This window comes from Canis lupus, chromosome 21 (assembly GCF_011100685.1).
Source record: "Canis lupus familiaris isolate Mischka breed German Shepherd chromosome 21, alternate assembly UU_Cfam_GSD_1.0, whole genome shotgun sequence".
Taxonomy (NCBI): domain Eukaryota; kingdom Metazoa; phylum Chordata; class Mammalia; order Carnivora; family Canidae; genus Canis; species Canis lupus.
The window spans coordinates 34,521,994-34,540,127 of NC_049242.1; the positions used below are offsets into that span (position 1 = coordinate 34,521,994).

General features: G+C 38.9%; 1 protein-coding gene across 1 annotated transcript in view; it reads left to right on the forward strand.

Annotated features, from left to right (window-relative positions):
• The window catches only part of CTR9 (CTR9 homolog, Paf1/RNA polymerase II complex component), a 33,779-nt gene that overhangs the window by 5,990 nt on the left and 9,655 nt on the right, over positions 1–18,134 (forward strand). The window contains exons 5-15 of the mRNA XM_038569042.1: positions 135–224; positions 2,927–3,075; positions 4,386–4,493; positions 14,436–14,543; positions 14,680–14,916; positions 15,153–15,242; positions 15,357–15,485; positions 15,590–15,773; positions 17,125–17,213; positions 17,712–17,897; positions 18,001–18,088. Coding sequence (XP_038424970.1) covers positions 135–224; positions 2,927–3,075; positions 4,386–4,493; positions 14,436–14,543; positions 14,680–14,916; positions 15,153–15,242; positions 15,357–15,485; positions 15,590–15,773; positions 17,125–17,213; positions 17,712–17,897; positions 18,001–18,088 — 1,458 coding nt within the window. The remainder of the gene's footprint in view (positions 1–134; positions 225–2,926; positions 3,076–4,385; positions 4,494–14,435; positions 14,544–14,679; positions 14,917–15,152; positions 15,243–15,356; positions 15,486–15,589; positions 15,774–17,124; positions 17,214–17,711; positions 17,898–18,000; positions 18,089–18,134) is intronic.

Consider the following 18,134-nt stretch of genomic DNA (forward strand, 5'->3'; position numbering starts at 1 on the left):
GTTTTAGTATAAAATCATTTTCACCATTTTCAAGTATTTCTTATTCAGAGATGTATTTGATTTGGGTGGGTTTATATAGAACATATGAGACTTGTGTTCTTTAGTCAATGGATGTTTATTTTTAAAAATTATAGGTAAAGCTTGCATTTCATTCAACAAGAAGGATTACAGAGGAGCTCTTGCTTACTATAAGAAAGCATTGCGTACTAACCCAGGATGTCCAGGTAAGAGAAAAACTTCATTTTAAATAGTCTAAGCTGTAAATGATCCAACCAGAAATATTGAAGATTTAAAGGCAGTTGCTTATGAAGTTGGTTGTGAAAGATGATATGGGGCTGTTGATATGACAGAATTGAAATTTTTAAAAAATGCTATGTTTGATCCAAAAACTGAATAGCAGATCATATATTTTTTTAAGGATTTATTTATTTTAGAGAGAGAAAGAGCACACACAAACATACACGAGTGGGGGTGCGAAGCAGACAGAATCTTCAAGCAGACTCCTGTTGATGTAGGACTTGATCTCATGATTCATGAGATCATGACCCGAGCTGAAACCAAGATTTGGAAGTTTAACTGACTAAGGTCCTAGCAGATCATATTATAGTCTTTTTGCTTTATGCTATTTTTCTTTTTTTTTAATATTTTATTTATTCATGAGAGACACAGAGAAAGAGAGGCAGAGACACAGGCAGAGGGAGAAGCAGGCTCCACACAGCGAGCCCGATGTGGGACTCGATCCCGGGACTCCAGGATCACGCCCTGGGCTGAAGGCAGACGCTCAACCGCTGAGCCACCCAGGCGTCCCTTTACACTATTTTTCTATTGAAAATCTCATTTAGTAAATCTTATTGATAATCAACTGTGTGCCAACTGTGTTCCTGTTCTAAACCCAGGGAATGCAGCAGTGAAAAAGAAAAAGTCCCTGCCCTTGGGGTGCCTGGGTGGCTCAGTGGATTGAGCATCAGACTCTTGGTTTCAGCTTGGGTCATCATCTTGGAGTCATGGGACAGAGCCCCATTTCGGGCTCCATGCTCAGCAGGGAGTCTGCTGGAGATTCTTTCCCTCTGTCTCTCCCCGCTGTGCACATGTGTGTGTACATTCTCTTTCTATCTCTCTCTCTCAGGAATGAATAAATAAATCTTAAAAAAAAATCCCTGCCCTCATGGAATTTATAGATTATTATAAGTACTTAGGCTCTCACTCTGATAGACATAGGAAGTCATTCAAGGGCTTTGGGCAAAGAAGTAACGTAATCTGACTATATTTAAAAGGATCATTTTGAGCTTCTGGATTGAGACTAGAGTCTGGGAGAAGGGTAAGGATAGAAATGGGGAGCCCAGGTGGAAGGCTGTTGCTGTCATGTAGGTGAGAGATGATTTCGGCAGGCACTGGAATGATAATAGTAGAGGGGGAAGTGACTGGAATATTTTGAAGGAAGAATTAATGGAGTAGATGTGATATGAGACAAAGGAGGACTCAAAGGTAAGAGTAAGAGTTACATTTTAGTACATTGAAAGATAGTTCAAGAGGAATTAGTTTTAGGTGTGAAAATTTAAAAATACCTTTTAGACCTACAAGTGGAGAGGTCAGGAGGACCATAGTTCAGGAAAGAGATCTGAGCTGAGGTAATTTATTTTTTTTTTTTAAGATTTATTATTTATTCACGAGAGGCACACAGAGAGAGACAGAGACACAGGCAGAGGGAGAAGCAGGCTCCATGCAGGGAGCCTGATGTGGGACTCGGTCCCAGGTCTCCAGGATCACACCCTGGGCTGAAGGCAGCGCTAAACCGCTGAGCCACCCAGGCTGCCCTGCACTGAAGTAATTAATTTGGAAGACATCAACATATAGATGGTGTATAAAGCCCTGAAACTATGAGGTCACCAGAGAAGTGAGTGTAGATAGAAAAGAGGTCCAAGGATGGTGTTATAGGGCACTGTGACATTGTAGAGTTTAGGGAAGTGAAGAACCAACAAAAGAGCCTGAGAAGGAGCAGCCAGAGATGTAGGAGGAAAAGAATAAGGGCAATGTCCTTGAAGTAAAATGTAAAATGTTTCCAGGATGGTGTCAGACACTATCACATTCTGTTATTAGGTCAAGTAAAATAGGAATTAAGAATTGATCATTAAAAAAAAGAAAAAGAAAAAGAATTGATCATTGAATTCAGTAGCATATTAATCATTAGTGACCTTGATAAAAGCATTTTAACTGGAATGGTAGGGGTGAGATCCTTGGTGGAGTGCATTTAAGAGAAAATGGAAAAGGAAAGTTAGGCAGCAAGAGTTTTGCTATCAAGGGAAGAATAGGAGTGGATTAACAATTGGAAAGGAAAATGGAACCAAGAGTATTTTTTTTTAAGATGGGAGAATATATGTGAATGAGAATGATGTAAAAGGCAATATTTGATAATGCAGGAAAAATAGATGATTGCTGGAGCAGTGTCCTTAAATAGATGAGAAGGGGTAAGATCTAGTGTCCAATGGGGAGATTGGCCCTTCATGGGAACGTGGTGGAGTTTCAGCATGGCCTTGAAATTGGCTAGCATGTATAAGCACAGCTCTGAAGGAATGACAGTTTGTGAGTGTAGTCACAATATTGAAGGTCTTAATGAAACTTTATGCTCTCTTTAAAAATTGCTCTTTGAAAATTAGATATTGAAGGTAAAGTGTACCCCAGGAATCTTGGAAGACCAGAAAAATACCAGCGTTGTAGGTATTGTGTTTAAGACGAGAAAGGGGACAGAGGGAGTATGGTATAATATCCACTGAAACCAAATTCATGATAGACCAAAAGATTTTATAGTGTAGTTATCCTGAGGTGAATTTTGAGATTTTGCAACTCATAGAAAATGTTTAAGCATTTTGTTTAATTCAAACCTGAAAAATGCCCTCGTTTGACAGCTTGAATGACTTTATTTTTTTAGCGGAAGTTCGTTTAGGAATGGGTCATTGCTTTGTGAAACTCAACAAACTGGAGAAGGCTCGTCTGGCATTCAGCAGAGCCCTGGAACTCAATTCCAAATGTGTGGGAGCATTGGTTGGACTGGCTGTACTGGAACTCAACAATAAAGAGGTATGTGAGTGAAAAAATTATTTTGTGACTGATCTGTTAGGCTCAATATTCCTTATCTAAAACTCTTTGAGGCCAGAGTGTTTTAAAGGTCAAGATTGCAGATAATAGAAATATAACATGATGCCTGCACTGCATTATATATAATGCCCAGGTATTAGGACCCTACCTCAAATGCAAACTTACATTTCTCTGTGAGGATGAGTGATGATTCACACTACTAGGATAACCGCACAATTTAGGTGAAGTTTGCTACCACGTGAGCTTGCTCTAAGATTACCAAACACCTTGTTTTTTTAAAGAAGTTTTTGGATTTCAGAATTTCAGATAAGGGGTTGTACAATATATGTCAGTTTGGAATGCTTTCCATTGCAAGTAATGGAAAGCCTACTGAGTGACTGAAACATAAGGGTTTTTAGTCGTCTACTAAACAAGCTCTCTTAAGGTCTTGGATTTGGCACCTCATTATCCTCAAAGCTAGAGTTTTACATCTTTCTGTCTGTCCTTCTGCAGTGTGTGAAGTTTCCTCCTCATGTCTGTTAACCTTATAAGTTGCAAGATAGCTGCTATATCTCCAGGCTCTCATTATTTCATCAATCTTATATATAGGGAGGAAAGGGAAAGAAAGGATCAACAGCTTTCTCTTAGAGCAGTTCTATCCCCATCATACTTCCCCTTGTGTATAGTTGTCTGACAGGGTTATCAGATTTTCTCAGTCTCAGCATTATTGACTTACGGAGCTAGATGATTTTTTGGTGTGGGAAATTATCCTATCCGTTGGTAGGATGTTTAGCAGCATACCTCACCTCTGCCCACTAAAAACCAGCACGTCCTCCCTGTTGTGATAATGAAAAATGACATTGCCCCCAGTTTAGGACCACTACCTTAGACTGATCTCCAGAGAAGGGGAATAGATCATCTTGACTGGTTTAGATTAATAATCTTTCATCCCCTGGGGTTTGAGAAGAGGAAGAGGCAACTTTCCTTCCTGAAATTAAAAGATCACAGGCTGCAATGTCTGGACTCTATTTAAACAGAATTATTAAGGGGGTTAAACTGGCTGTTGGTAATCCACAGACATCTGCCACCAAGAAGACAGCCAGGAAAAGATACCATAGGTGACTCTTTGTGAGGGAAGTTGTAACAGTTTAATTCACTATTAGAAATTTTTTTATTTCTGCTGAAGGTTGACTGAAATGAGCTGTATCTTGGTGTCTGAACTTAGATTTATATAACCTTATTTCTTCAGACTATAAAGAAAATTTTGAAAAAATGCTAATTAAGTAATGACCCTGTTGTTGCTTTTCTTTTAGGCTGATTCCATCAAAAATGGTGTTCAGCTTCTTTCCAGAGCCTATACTATTGATCCTAGCAACCCCATGGTATTGAACCACTTAGCAAATCACTTTTTCTTCAAAAAGGTAAGACAAGTCAATTTATTAAAGTTGTTTGCTTTTAAATCCTGTCTTGTTTTTCTGTTCTGCAGTTGATACTGTATTTTTTTTAACTTGGAAAAAAATTGACAATGTCAAGAGTTTTTTTCAAGTTAAAATGTATATTAGTTAATTTGGGGTGGGTATGTTTATTCATTCACTCTATTGATCCTTTATACTGTACCTAACACTGTAATAGAGACGTGGAGACCAGTAAGTTGTGGTTTCTGCACTCAGTTCAGTTTCATAGAAAACACAGACATGTAAACAAATGTAAATACAGAAATAAAGGTCTCTACCTTGCTGTGGTAGAGAAACGAAAGAGGAAGTGACCAAATGGTTAAGGAGGGTTTTCACCAAAAAGAAAAAGCTCTCGAACTAGATTTTTAGGAGGAGGTTTTTAGGTAGTTGAAAGGGGAAAGGGACAGATCTAGATTTAGTAAAAGCAGGGCATATGGTGGGCTCTCGTGATAGACGATGCATTGGATACAGATAGTGAGGCGCTTCTGTGATATAGGAGTTTGGACCTACTTATGCAGGCAACCAAGGAGTTGTTGAAGTTTTTATTTTCGCTCATTGATCAAGCTGTAATTTTTTTTTTAATTTTTATTTATTTATGATAGTCACACAGAGACAGAGAGAGAGAGAGAGCGGCAGAGACACAGGCAGAGGGAGAAGCAGGCTCCATGCACCAGGAGCCCGATGTGGGACTCGATCCCAGGTCTCTAGGATCGCGCCCTGGGCCAAAGGCAGGCGCCAAACCGCTGCGCCACCCAGGGATCCCTAAGCTGTAATTTTTAAAGTTGCCGTTAATTCTGTAGAAACAATGGTATTTTTGATTTCTTGAATACTAAATCAAATATTTCATTGACAGAGTTTTTATACAGTAAGTGAAAGTTTTACTCACCATGTGGAAACCAGGTACTAAACTGTGCTAAGAACTTTAATTAAATAGCAGTTTAGGCAAAAGTTCACAAAGCTATATCAATCCTTGTTAATGATAGCATATCACTCTTATTATTGCTATAAATATGCAGTCAATACTTACTAAATACCAAGTACTATTAAAAATGAATTCCATGGGGGTGCCTGTCTGGCTCAGTCAGAAGAGCATGTGACTCTTGACCTCAGGGCTGTGAGTTTGAGCTTCATGTGAGGTATAGAGATTACTTAATTAAATAAAACTTAAAAAAATATGCATTCCATGAATCTGTAGAACAGTCAGATAATCCTGAGGTAGTTAATATTATCTCCATTTTGTGGATGAATAATTGAAGCAAAGGTAATAGCCAAAGGTCACACAGCTATTAACCATGATGCTTTATTCCCTCTGGCTATAGGAGCATACTCCTCATTTCTAATGAATTCTAATGAACTTATATGCTGTAACTTTTATAGTATGAAAAGACAACTATTTAGAGAGAAGATGGAAAGGTATCTTATAAGTACTTGAAGTGTTACTGTTTCAGATAAAAGTTACACAAGTATGCTTTTTACTAAGAAGACAAAGGACCAATAATCCTAAATATTTGAATACATATTTAATAATCATTGCTCACAACTATTAGGAAAGCTTCCTTGAACCAAAAGAAAATTATTCAATTTTTATTTTTTTTTTCAATTTTTAATTTTTAATGCTAGTCACCCTTCCACTGCTGAAGAGAAAGTCTTGCTTTTAACATGCTCAAAACTTTTTTTAAAATTTTTTTTAATTTATTTTTTATTGGTGTTCAATTTACTAACATACAGAATAACCCCCAGTGCCCGAAACCCATTCACTCCCACCCCCCGCCCTTCTCCCCTTCTACCACCCCTAGTTTGTTTCCCAGAGTTAGCAGTCTTTACGTCTGTCTCCCTTTCTGATATTTCCCACACATTTCTTCTCCCTTCCCTTATATTCCCTTTCACTATTATTTATATTCCCCAAATGAATGAGAACATACAATGTTTGTCCTTCACCGACTGACTTACTTCACTCAGCATAATACCCTCCAGTTCCATCCACGTTGAAGCAAATGGTGGGTATTTGTCATTTCTAATAGCTGAGTAATATTCCACTGTATACATAAACCACATCTTCTTTATCCATTCATCTTTCGTTGGACACCGAGGCTCCTTCCACAGTTTGGCTATCGTGGCCATTGCTGCTATAAACATCGGGGTGCAGGTGTCCCGGCATTTCATTGCATTTGTATCTTTGGGGTAAATCCCCAACGGTGCAATTGCTGGGTTGTAGGGCAGGTCTATTTTTAACTGTTTGAGGAACCTCCACACAGTTTTCCAGAGTGGCTGCACCAGTTCACATTCCCACCAACAGTGTAAGAGGGTTCCCTTTTCTCCGCATCCTCTCCAACATTTGTTGTTTCCTGCCTTGTTAATTTGCCCCATTCTCACTGGTGTGAGGTGGTATCTCATTGTGGTTTTGTTTGTTTTTTTTTTTGTTTTGTTTTGTTTTAATTTTTATTTATTATTTATGATAGTCACAGAGAGAGAGAGAGAGGCAGAGACACAGGCAGAGGGAGAAGCAGGCTCCATGCACTGGGAGCCTGATGTGGGATTCGATCCCGGGTCTCCAGGATCGCGCCCTGGGCCAAAGGCAGGCGCCAAACCGCTGCGCCACCCAGGGATCCCTCTCATTGTGGTTTTGATTTGTATTTCCCTGATGGCAAGTGATGCAGAGCATTTTCTCATATGCATGTTGGCCATGTCTATGTCTTCCTCTGTGAGATTTCTGTTCATGTCTTTTGCCCATTTCATGATTGGATTGTTTGTTTCTTTGGTGTTGAGTTTAATAAGTTCTTTATAGATCTTGGAAACTAGCCCTTTATCTGATACGTCATTTGCAAATATCTTCTCCCATTCTGTAGGTTGTCTTTTAGTTTTGTTGACTGTATCCTTTGCTGTGCAAAAGCTTCTTATCTTGATGAAGTCCCAATAGTTCATTTTTGCTTTTGTTTCTTTTGCCTTCGTGGATGTATCTTGCAAGAAGTTACTATGGCCGAGTTCAAAAAGGGTGTTGCCTGTGTTCTTCTCTAGGATTTTGATGGAATCTTGTGTCACATTTAGATCTTTCATCCATTTTGAGTTTATCTTTGTGTATGGTGAAAGAGAGTGGTCTAGTTTCATTCTTCTGCCTGTGGATGTCCAATTTTCCCAGCACCATTTATTGAAGAGACTGTCTTTCTTCCAATGGATAGTCTTTCCTCCTTTATCGAATATTAGTTGACCATAAAGTTCAGGGTCCACTTCTGGATTCTCTATTCTGTTCCACTGATCTATGTGTCTGTTTTTGTGCCAGTACCACACTGTCTTGATGACCACAGCTTTGTAGTACAACCTGAAATCTGGCATTGTGATGCCCCCAGATATGGTTTTCTTTTTTAAAATTCCCCTGGCTATCGGGGTCTTTTCTGATTCCACACAAATCTTAAAATAATTTGTTCTAACTCTCTGAAGAAAGTCCATGGTATTTTGATAGGGATTGCATTAAATGTGTATATTGCCCTGGGTAACATTGACATTTTCACAATATTAATTCTGCCAATCCATGAGCATGGAATATTTTTCCATCTCTTTGTGTCTTCCTCAATTTCTTTCAGAAGTGTTCTATGGTTTTGAGGGTATAGATCCTTTACATCTTTGGTTAGGTTTATTCCTAGGTATCTTATGCTTTTGGGTGCAATTGTAAATGGGATTGACTCCTTAATTTCTGTTTCTTCAGTCTCATTGTTAGTGTATAGAAATGCCACTGATTTCTGGGCATTGATTTTGTATCCTGCCACGCTACCGAATTGCTGTATGAGTTCTAGCAATCTTGGGGTGGGGACTTTTGGGTTTTCTATGTAGAGTATCATGTCATCGGCGAAGAGGGAGAGTTTGACTTCTTCTTTGCCAATTTGAATGCCTTTAATGTCTTTTTGTTGTCTGATTGCTGAGGCTAGGACTTCCAGTACTATGTTGAACAGCAGTGGTGAGAGTGGACATCCCTGTCTTGTTCCTGATCTTAGGGGAAAGGCTCCCAGTGCTTCCCCATTGAGAATGATATTTGCTGTGGGCTTTTCATAGATGGCTTTTAAGATGTCGAGGAATGTTCCCTCTATCCCTACACTCTGAAGAGTTTTGATTAGAAATGGATGCTGTATTTTGTCAAATGCTTTCTCTGCATCTAATGAGAGGATCATATGGTTCTTGGTTTTTCTCTTGCTGATATGATGAATCACATTGATTGTTTTACGGGTGTTGAACCAGCCTTGTGTCCCAGGGATAAATCCTACTTGGTCATGGTGAATAATTTTCTTAATGTACTATTGGATCCTATTGGCCGGTATCTTGTTGAGAATTTTTGCATCCATGTTCATCAGGGATATTGGTCTGTAATTCTCCTTTTTGGTGGGGTCTTTGTCTGGTTTTGGAATTAAGGTGATGCTGGCCTCATAGAACGAATTTGGAAGTACTCCATCTCTTTCTATCTTTCCAAACAGCTTTAGGAGAATAGGTATGGTTTCTTCTTTAAACGTTTGATAAAATTCCCCTGGGAAGCCATCTGGCCCTGGACTCTTGTGTCTTGGGAGGTTTTTGATGACTGCTTCAATTTCCTCCCTGGTTATTGGCCTGTTCAAGTTTTCTATTTCTTCCTGTTCCAGTTTTGGTAGTTTGTGGCTTTCCAGGAATGCGTCCATTTCTCCTAGATTGCCTAATTTATTGGCGTATAGCTGTTCATAATATGTTTTTAAAATCGTTTGTATTTCCTTGGTGTTGGTAGTGATCTTTCCTTTCTCATTCATGATTTTATTAATTTGAGTCTTCTCTCTCTTCTTTTTAATAAGGCTGGCTAATGGTTTATCTATCTTATTAATTCTTTCAAAGAACCAACTCCTGGTTCTGTTGATCTGTTCCACAGTTCTTCTGGTCTCGATTTCGTTGAGTTCTGCTCGAATCTTTATTAACTCCCTTCTTCTCTTGGGTGTAGGATCTATTTGCTGTTTTTTCTCTAGCTCCTTTATGTTTAAGGTTAGCTTTTGTATTTGAGTTCTTTCCAGTTTTTGAATGGATGCTTGTATTGCGATGTATTTCCCCCTTAGGACTGCTTTTGCTGCATCCCAAAGATTTTGGATGGTTGTATCTTCATTCTCATTAGTTTCCATGAATCTTTTTAATTCTTCCTTAATTTCCTGGTTGACCCTTTCATCTTTTAGCAGGATGGTCCTTAACCTCCACGTGTTTGAGGTCCTTCCAAACTTCTTGTTGTGATTTAGTTCCAATTTCAAGGCATTATGGTCTGAGAATATGCAGGGGACGATCCCAATCTTTTGGTATTGGTTCAGACCCGATTTGTGACCCAATATGTGGTCTATTCTGGAGAAAGTTCCATGTGCACTTGAGAAGAATGTGTATTCAGTTGAGTTTGGATGTAAAGTTCTGTAGATATCTGTGAAATCCATCTGGTCCAGTGTATCATTTAAAGCTCTCGTTTCTTTGGAGATGTTGTGCTTAGAAGACCTATTGAGTATAGAAAGAGCTAGATTGAAGTCACCAAGTATAAGTGTATTGTTATCTAAGTATTTCTTCACTTTGGTTAATAATTGATTTATATATTTGGCAGCTCCCACATTCGGGGCATATATATTGAGGATTGTTAAGTCCTCTTGTTGAATAGATCCTTTAAGTATGATATAGTGTCCCTCTTCATCTCTCACTACAGTCTTTGGGGTAAATTTTAGTTTATCTGATATAAGGATGGCTACCCCTGCTTTCTTTTGAGGACCATTCGAATGGTAAATGGTTCTCCAACCTTTTATTTTCAGGCTGTAGGTGTCCTTCTGTCTAAAATGAGTCTCTTGTAGACAGCAAATAGATGGGTCCTGCTTTTTTATCCAGTCTGAAACCCTGCGCCTTTTGATGGGGTCATTAAGCCCGTTCACATTCAGAGTTACTATTGAGAGAGATGAATTTAGTGTCATCATGATAACTATTCAGTCCTTGTTTTTGTGGAATGTTCCACTGAACTTCTTAAAGGGGAATTTTAAGAGTCCCCCTTAAAATTTCTTGCAGAGCTGGTTTGGAGGTCACATATTCTTTCAGCTGCTGCCTGTCTTGGAAGCTCTTTATCTCTCCTTCTATTTTGAATGAGAGCCTTGCTGGATAAAGTATTCTTGGTTGCATGTTCTTCTCATTTAGGACCCTGAATATATCCTGCCAGCCCTTTCTGGCCTGCCAGGTCTCTGTGGAGAGGTCTGCTGTTACCCTAATACTCCTCCCCATAAAAGTCAGGGATTTCTTGTCTCTTGCTGCTTTAATTATCTTCTCTTTATCTTTGGAATTTGCAAGCTTCACTATTAAATGTCGAGGTGTTGAACGGTTTTTATTGATTTTAGGGGGGGATCTCTCTATTTCCTGGATCTGAATGCCTGTTTCCCTTCCCAGATTAGGAAAGTTTTCAGCTAGAATTTGTTCAAATACATATTCTGGCCCTCTGGCCCTTTCGGCACCCTCGGGAATACCAATTAAACGTAGGTTTTTCTTCCTCAGGCTGTCGTTTATTTCCCTTAATCTATCTTCATGGTCTTTTAATTGTTTGTCTCTTTTTTCCTCAGTTTCCCTCTTTGCTATCAACTTGTCTTCTATGTCACTCACTCGTTCTTCCACCTCGTTAACCCTCATCGTTAGGACTTCTAGTTTGGATTGCATCTCATTCAATTGATTTTTAATTTCTGCCTGATTAGCTCTAAATTCTGCAGTCATGAAGTCTCTTGAGTCCTTTATACTTTTTTCTAGAGCCACCAGTAGCTGTATAATAGTGCTTCTGAATTGGCTTTCTGACATTGAATTGTAATCCAGATTTTGTAACTCTGTGGGAGAGAGGACTGTTTCTGATTCTTTCTTTTGAGGTGAGGTTTTCCTTCTAGTCATTTTGCTCAGTGCAGAGTGGCCAAAAGCAAGTTGTATTGGGAAAAGGAGAAAAAGAGAGGAGAGAAAGAAGGAAAGAAAAGAGAAAGAGAAAAAAAAGGAAGAAAAAAAAAACAGAAAAAAAAGAAAAAGAGAAAGAAAAAGAAAGAAAGGAGAAAAAAGGGGTTGGGGGAAGGAAACAAATCAAAAAGCAAAACAAACAAAAAAAAAAAAAGAAAAAAAACAAGAACCACGGGGGAGTATCTTCTGATTCTGTGTACTTTAAGTCCCTTGGCTTCCCCTGTAAGTTGTCAGTCAGTCTAGCTGGTCTTCTGGGGGAGGGGCCTGCTGTGCTGATTTTCAGGTGTTAGCACTTGGGGGAGCTGCTCTGCCCCCGCCTGGTGCAGGGCTCAGTGGGGGTTGTTTACCCGTGAGGCCGCAGGAGCAACAGCCCTAGTGGTGGGGCCAGCTCTGGAAACCTGGATTCAGCCCCCCGCAGTCACCACGGAGCTCTCGGTCTGCAGGGCCTGGAGGCTCCGGGGCGGGGCGGCTGATCTGCTCAGCTCGGGGCAGGAGCGTCCTTGCTGTCCTGGCCCCCTCCCCCGCCTCTGCCTATCCCAGGGGAGGCCGGATCCTGGGCTGTGTCCTGGCGCCCTGTGCTCCGGAGCCTGCGCTGTTGGATTCGCGCCGCCCGAGACCCCCGAGCTGCTCCTGGAACCGCGCAGCCCCCTCCACACGGAGCCTCTTCCTCTGCCCGAGCCCCTCCGAGCTGCTCCGGATCCCCACGGGTCCCGCCGTGCGCGCTGCAGCCCTTAGGGAGCTCGGTGCACTCTCCTGGGCACTCTCCTGGGCAGTTGCTCTTACTGTCCCGGGGAGCCCGAGGGCATCCTCGCCCTCCTGGGTCCTGCTCCAACTCCCTGCGAGCCCCTTTCCGCCCGGGAAGGTTGGTGCAGCTCCTGCTCCTCCGGGACGGGGCTCTCCTGTCCTGGGGACACTCGCCCCGGCCTCAGCCCGGCTCCTCGCGGGGCCCCTCCCCCTTGGAGGCCTTTGTTTCTTTATTTCTTTTTCTTTTTATTTCTTTTTTTATCAAGGTCTTCCTACCTTGATAGAAGAGCAAACTCTTCTCACTGTAGCATTCCAGGTGTTCTCTCTTTAATTGTCAGGCCGAATTCATAGATTTTCAGGATAATTTGAAGGTTTTCTAGGTAATTTGGTGGAGACAGGTGATTTGGAGACCCTACTCTTCCGCCATCTTGCCGCTCAAAACTTTTTATATTGTATACATGAAATATGTAAATCAAGCCAGCCAATCTATTTGAGTGTTACTGAGCACCTGATATGTGATCAGCACTGTGAGGTCCTCTTGCACTGAATATATATCCTGAAGGTTTACAGAGCATGCTTATGTATTTTTTCTTAATTTGTCATTAGAGCAGCCCTAGGAGGTAGGCAGGATATTTCTATTTCACTTTCTATAGATAAGAAAATTGAAGTTCAGCAAAGTTAAGTAACATCATTTGCCAAAAATTCACTCAACTAGCAGGTAGTACAGTTGAATACAGTTGAGATGTATTTTAATTCTCTGCCCACCACACTACATTGCATCCCCTATAGAAGAATCATTTAGCTGGGAAGAAAAGGTATTATTACTTAACATCCCAGACACTTCAGTAATTAAATAATAAAGTGTGTTCAGAGATGGGAGCTATAGTGATTCCTGGAACAATTAACACAGACTTCTAGAAAGAATAGAGAATTGAGCTTGGTTTTTTGATCAGAAAGAGAAGCAGCTAGAATGCAAAGGGGATTAGGGGCAAAAATTGGGATGTGAGGTAGAATTGAGATCTGAATGAGGGTTTTAAAGTAAAAGGTAATCTTTAGTGTATTTTGTTAAATTTCAAAATGGAAATTCCCTAAAAAATGTGTCATGAGTGAAAGACTAATAAAAATAGAAAAATTAAAGTATATTCCAAACTCAACATTTGACTTTTACCCTCATCCCAGGGAACAATCTATAAATTTAACTAAGAGACTGTGCAACAAAATTCGAAATATAAAGTTTGAATCACTTGGTTCAAATTCAGGTACCACCATTGTATAGTTATGTGGCTTTGGGCAAAAAATTTTCTAAAACTTTAATTTCCTCACTTGTAAAACAAGAATAATACCTACTTCATAGGATTTGAGGAGTGGCAGTTATGACTAAATGTCATGTGCATATTAAATACTTAAGTAATGGAAAACAATTACTGTTAAAAAGCAGCAATCACACTATTATTCCTAATATTAAAAAAAAAAAAAAAAAGTTGAAACTGAGCATTGACCAAACAGAGGCTCTCCAGACCAGGTTACTAGTGAAATGGGTAAAACATATCCCTATTAAAACTATGCCTTGATGTATGAACTCTGACTTCCAGACTCTCAGGAGATTAGCTCTATAATCCAAATTAAGTAAGGTCTAATGGGAAAGTCATGACCCATGCATTCAAAGAGAGGTGAATTAAAATCCAGTTACTTAAGCTGCCCACCCTCATATGTTAGAACATTTCCCTTAGAGTCATAAAAATATTAAATTGAGAATCTAGCTTTTCCACCTTAGACAGCATACTTTATTTCTTTAAGCCTCCATTTCCCCATCAATAATGATACTCTTCACAGAGTTTTTGACTAAGGCTAGAATAAGTGTGTCATACCTACCACAGTGCTTAGTATATAATAGTTCTCAGTCAATTGTAACTGCTCCCTTTACTAGTAGTAAGGGATTTAACTCTTAGGTTTTCTCATCACAGAAGTAGTGCTGATACCTCAAAGGATTGTTACAGGATTAAATAAAGCAATAGATGTGTTGAGTAGATGTTAAGCTCTAGGTAAATGAATTTATCTGCAAGGGGAATAAGAAAAATGATTCTTAATTCTGGATACAACACTGTTATTATTAATTCAGTGAACACATTTTAAAAATGAAATTTGAGCCTTATGTGAGCCTTATGATTGAGACTGTTAGAGTTGTTTGAATTTACTCAATTTCTGGATCTCATTGTTCAGGATTATAGTAAAGTCCAGCACTTGGCTCTCCATGCATTCCATAATACAGAAGTGGAGGCTATGCAAGCAGAAAGTTGCTATCAGCTGGCTAGATCATTCCACGTTCAGGTACAATCATTTTAAATCTCTAAATATCTACTTCTTTTGTTTGATAGTTTTTCAAGTTTTTAAAAAATTTTTGTATGTCACAAAGAAGACAAACTTTTGTACATACTGTTGACCTTGTTTTATTTTCATTTTTTAGGAAGATTATGACCAAGCTTTCCAGTACTACTATCAAGCCACACAGTTTGCCTCATCCTCTTTTGTGCTGCCATTTTTTGGTTTGGGACAAATGTACATTTATCGAGGTGACAAAGAAAATGCATCTCAGTGCTTTGAGAAAGTTTTGAAAGCTTATCCTAATAATTATGAAACTATGAAAATTCTTGGATCGCTATATGCTGCCTCAGAAGATCAAGAAAAAAGAGATATTGCCAAGGTACATTTTAAAAAATTGTAGCCATTTTCTGTTAGTGATCACTAGACTGTCATGCCTCATTCTTGTTATTGCTAGTAGAGATATGATGGAAGCAGTTTTGTTAGCCGGGCTTGTTCCAGTTGAAATAACGAACAGTTGACGTATTAAACAAGGTAGAGTAGCTACCAATTTTTACTTTGACAGCCTGTAGTTTCTAGATTAAGCCTGCTTCAACTTAATGATCTCTGTTATCTCAGGGCCATTTGAAGAAGGTCACAGAACAGTATCCTGATGACGTTGAAGCTTGGATTGAATTGGCACAAATCTTAGAACAGACTGATATACAGGTATTTTAGCAATATTTTTGGTCTCCTACCTAATGTGTGTTTTGAAAGCATGGTGTAGTGTTTCTCCCTTTCATTTTCACTTACACCTTATTGTCTCCACTATGAAAAATACAGGGTGCCCTCTCAGCCTATGGAACAGCTACACGTATCCTTCAGGAGAAAGTGCAGGCCGATGTCCCGCCAGAGATTCTGAATAATGTGGGCGCCCTCCATTTTAGACTTGGAAATCTAGGGGAGGCAAAGGTAGGGAACTGGAAATAATCCCTTCTTATGTACTATCAGGTTTAATGCACACTATTTGAGATGTATCAACTGTTTTTTAACAATGTAATTTTCTTTTCTTACAGAAATATTTTTTGGCATCATTGGATCGTGCAAAGGCAGAAGCTGAGCATGATGAACACTATTATAATGCCATTTCTGTTACGACATCATACAATTTAGCCAGGCTGTATGAGGCAATGTGTGAATTCCATGAAGCAGAAAAACTCTATAAAAACATCTTACGGGAACATCCTAATTATGTTGACTGTAAGAATTGTAAACTTTTATATATATAAGATTTTATTTATTTATTCGTGAGAGATACAGAAAGAGAAAGGCAGAGACACAGGCAGAGGGAGAAGCAGGCTCCATGCAGGGAGCCCGACATGGGACTCGGTCCCAGGTCTCCAGGATCATGCCCTGGTCTGAAGGCGGCGCTAAACTGCTGAGCCACCTGGGCTGCCCATAAAGCTTTTTTTTTATGAATTAAAATTCCCACAACAGTAGCAAAAATTTAGCCTGAAAAAAAATCTTTCTTTGAACCAGTAGTTAAAAAATGTGAAGGTTATAATGTCCCCCTTTCCTTCAAACCAAATTTATGGCCTTAAAAAAAAGCAATGCAGCTTTACTTAAATTTATGGTAGAAAATAAAAGAAACAAAACAAGTTGAACCATATATTTCATGAGGTGAGCCAACCTCAGTGGGTCAGCTACCTTTATTAGACTTTGAACAACTCCTTGACTTACTTGATGATAGATGTACCTTTCTGATGCACCTGCTCTTATTTCATATTAACATTTTTGCAGTGTTTATAACAGTAAGAAAGAACACTGTCTTACTTTGAAATAACTATTACTAAAATGTCCTGCCTTGAATTTTTACACATTAGCCATTATAAAATTTGGGAAGTTTTTTTAATTAAAAATAATTGACAATAATATACTCCCCTTAAAAGAACTTGAAGCTATGATATTTTGACTCGGGTTATATCAGAAGCTATTAACTTGCCTCCCATCATGCTGTTATGGATGCAAAAGTGATTTAAAATAAATAAGATTTTAATTGAATGCCAGGCTGAACTTGAATTGGTTTGATAGATATAGGAAGCCATTATTAATTGCCTGAGGAGAGTGACATTTTCTGGAGAAAATAACAACTTAAATTTGTGTGACACTTTCTTACTATTCTTTAAGTGGAAGCCCACAGTTAGAGTCCAGATTTTCTAACTAGTAATCCATGCTTTCACTGTTTTGCCATATGACAAGCAGTGACAGTACTGTGCATCAGAAAGAAACTGGAAATAGAACAGCTGCAAGCTTTTTAAATATCTTTGGTGGAGATAAGAACTTGGACTGGGGTGCTAGCATCGGGAATACAGTGGCAGAGAGAAATCTGAGATTTCAAACAGACTTGAGGGTGACAGAGTTGCTCTTTTGTTAGATTATTGTTAAATTATTAATTAGTTTAATGGGTGCTCAGTATTTTTTCACCTGTGGGATTTTTCTGTTCATCGTATGAATGTATTAAAATACAGTCATTTCAAAAGTATGACTTGGAAGTTAAGATCTTTTATAGCTAATACCTTAAATGTAAGAACTTTTAAATGTGTATTTTCAGGCTATCTGCGCCTGGGAGCTATGGCTAGAGATAAAGGAAATTTTTATGAGGCTTCAGATTGGTTTAAGGAAGCTCTTCAGATCAATCAGGTTGGTAGTATTAACTCTTAGGTTTGAAAAACAATTTTCTCACCTTTTTTTCCCTAGTAAATCATTTTTTTCATTTTATTTTTTTTTTCATTTTAATGTCTCGTATTTCTAATATCTTGACATCTCTGTTTTATTTTTACTTGTTAAAGATACTAGAGTGCAGAAGTCATCTAAACTTTTTGACTGTGGCCCACAGAAATAGATTTTACATCATAGCCTAGTATAGTTGTTTGTGTATACAAACAACTGAAGTGAAAGTTTTGCACATTTTTATGTGCTGTTGCTATGTGCTATACACTGATAACCCTATATTCCATTCTGCTGGATTTCTTACATTGATAATTACACACTAAATTGATTTTACAATTCATAAATCCATCTCCCCTCTGAATTTGTAAATGTAGCTTGTAAACTTCAGTAATCAGCTATCATAGAAAGGTGATTGATGTCTCTGAATCCAAATTACAGATTTTGCTTCTTTACATATGTGTGTTTCAGGACCATCCAGACGCTTGGTCTTTGATTGGTAACCTTCATTTAGCAAAACAAGAATGGGGTCCAGGACAGAAGAAATTTGAGAGGATATTAAAACAACCATCTACGCAGAGTGATACTTACTCTATGCTAGCTCTTGGCAACGTCTGGCTCCAAACTTTGCATCAGCCCACCCGAGATCGAGAAAAGGTATCTTCTTTTTGTCTCTCTCTTCTTTTTTGTCTCTTTAAAACAAAACTGGCACTTTATTCCTGTTTGAATTTTGTTCTATAATGTTTTTTTCTTTTTATAGGAAAAACGTCATCAAGACCGTGCTCTGGCCATCTATAAACAAGTACTCCGAAATGATGCAAAGAATCTGTATGCTGCTAATGGCATAGGTAAAGACAAATCCCTAGTGATTTGTGAAATAAGTGCTTTCAAAGG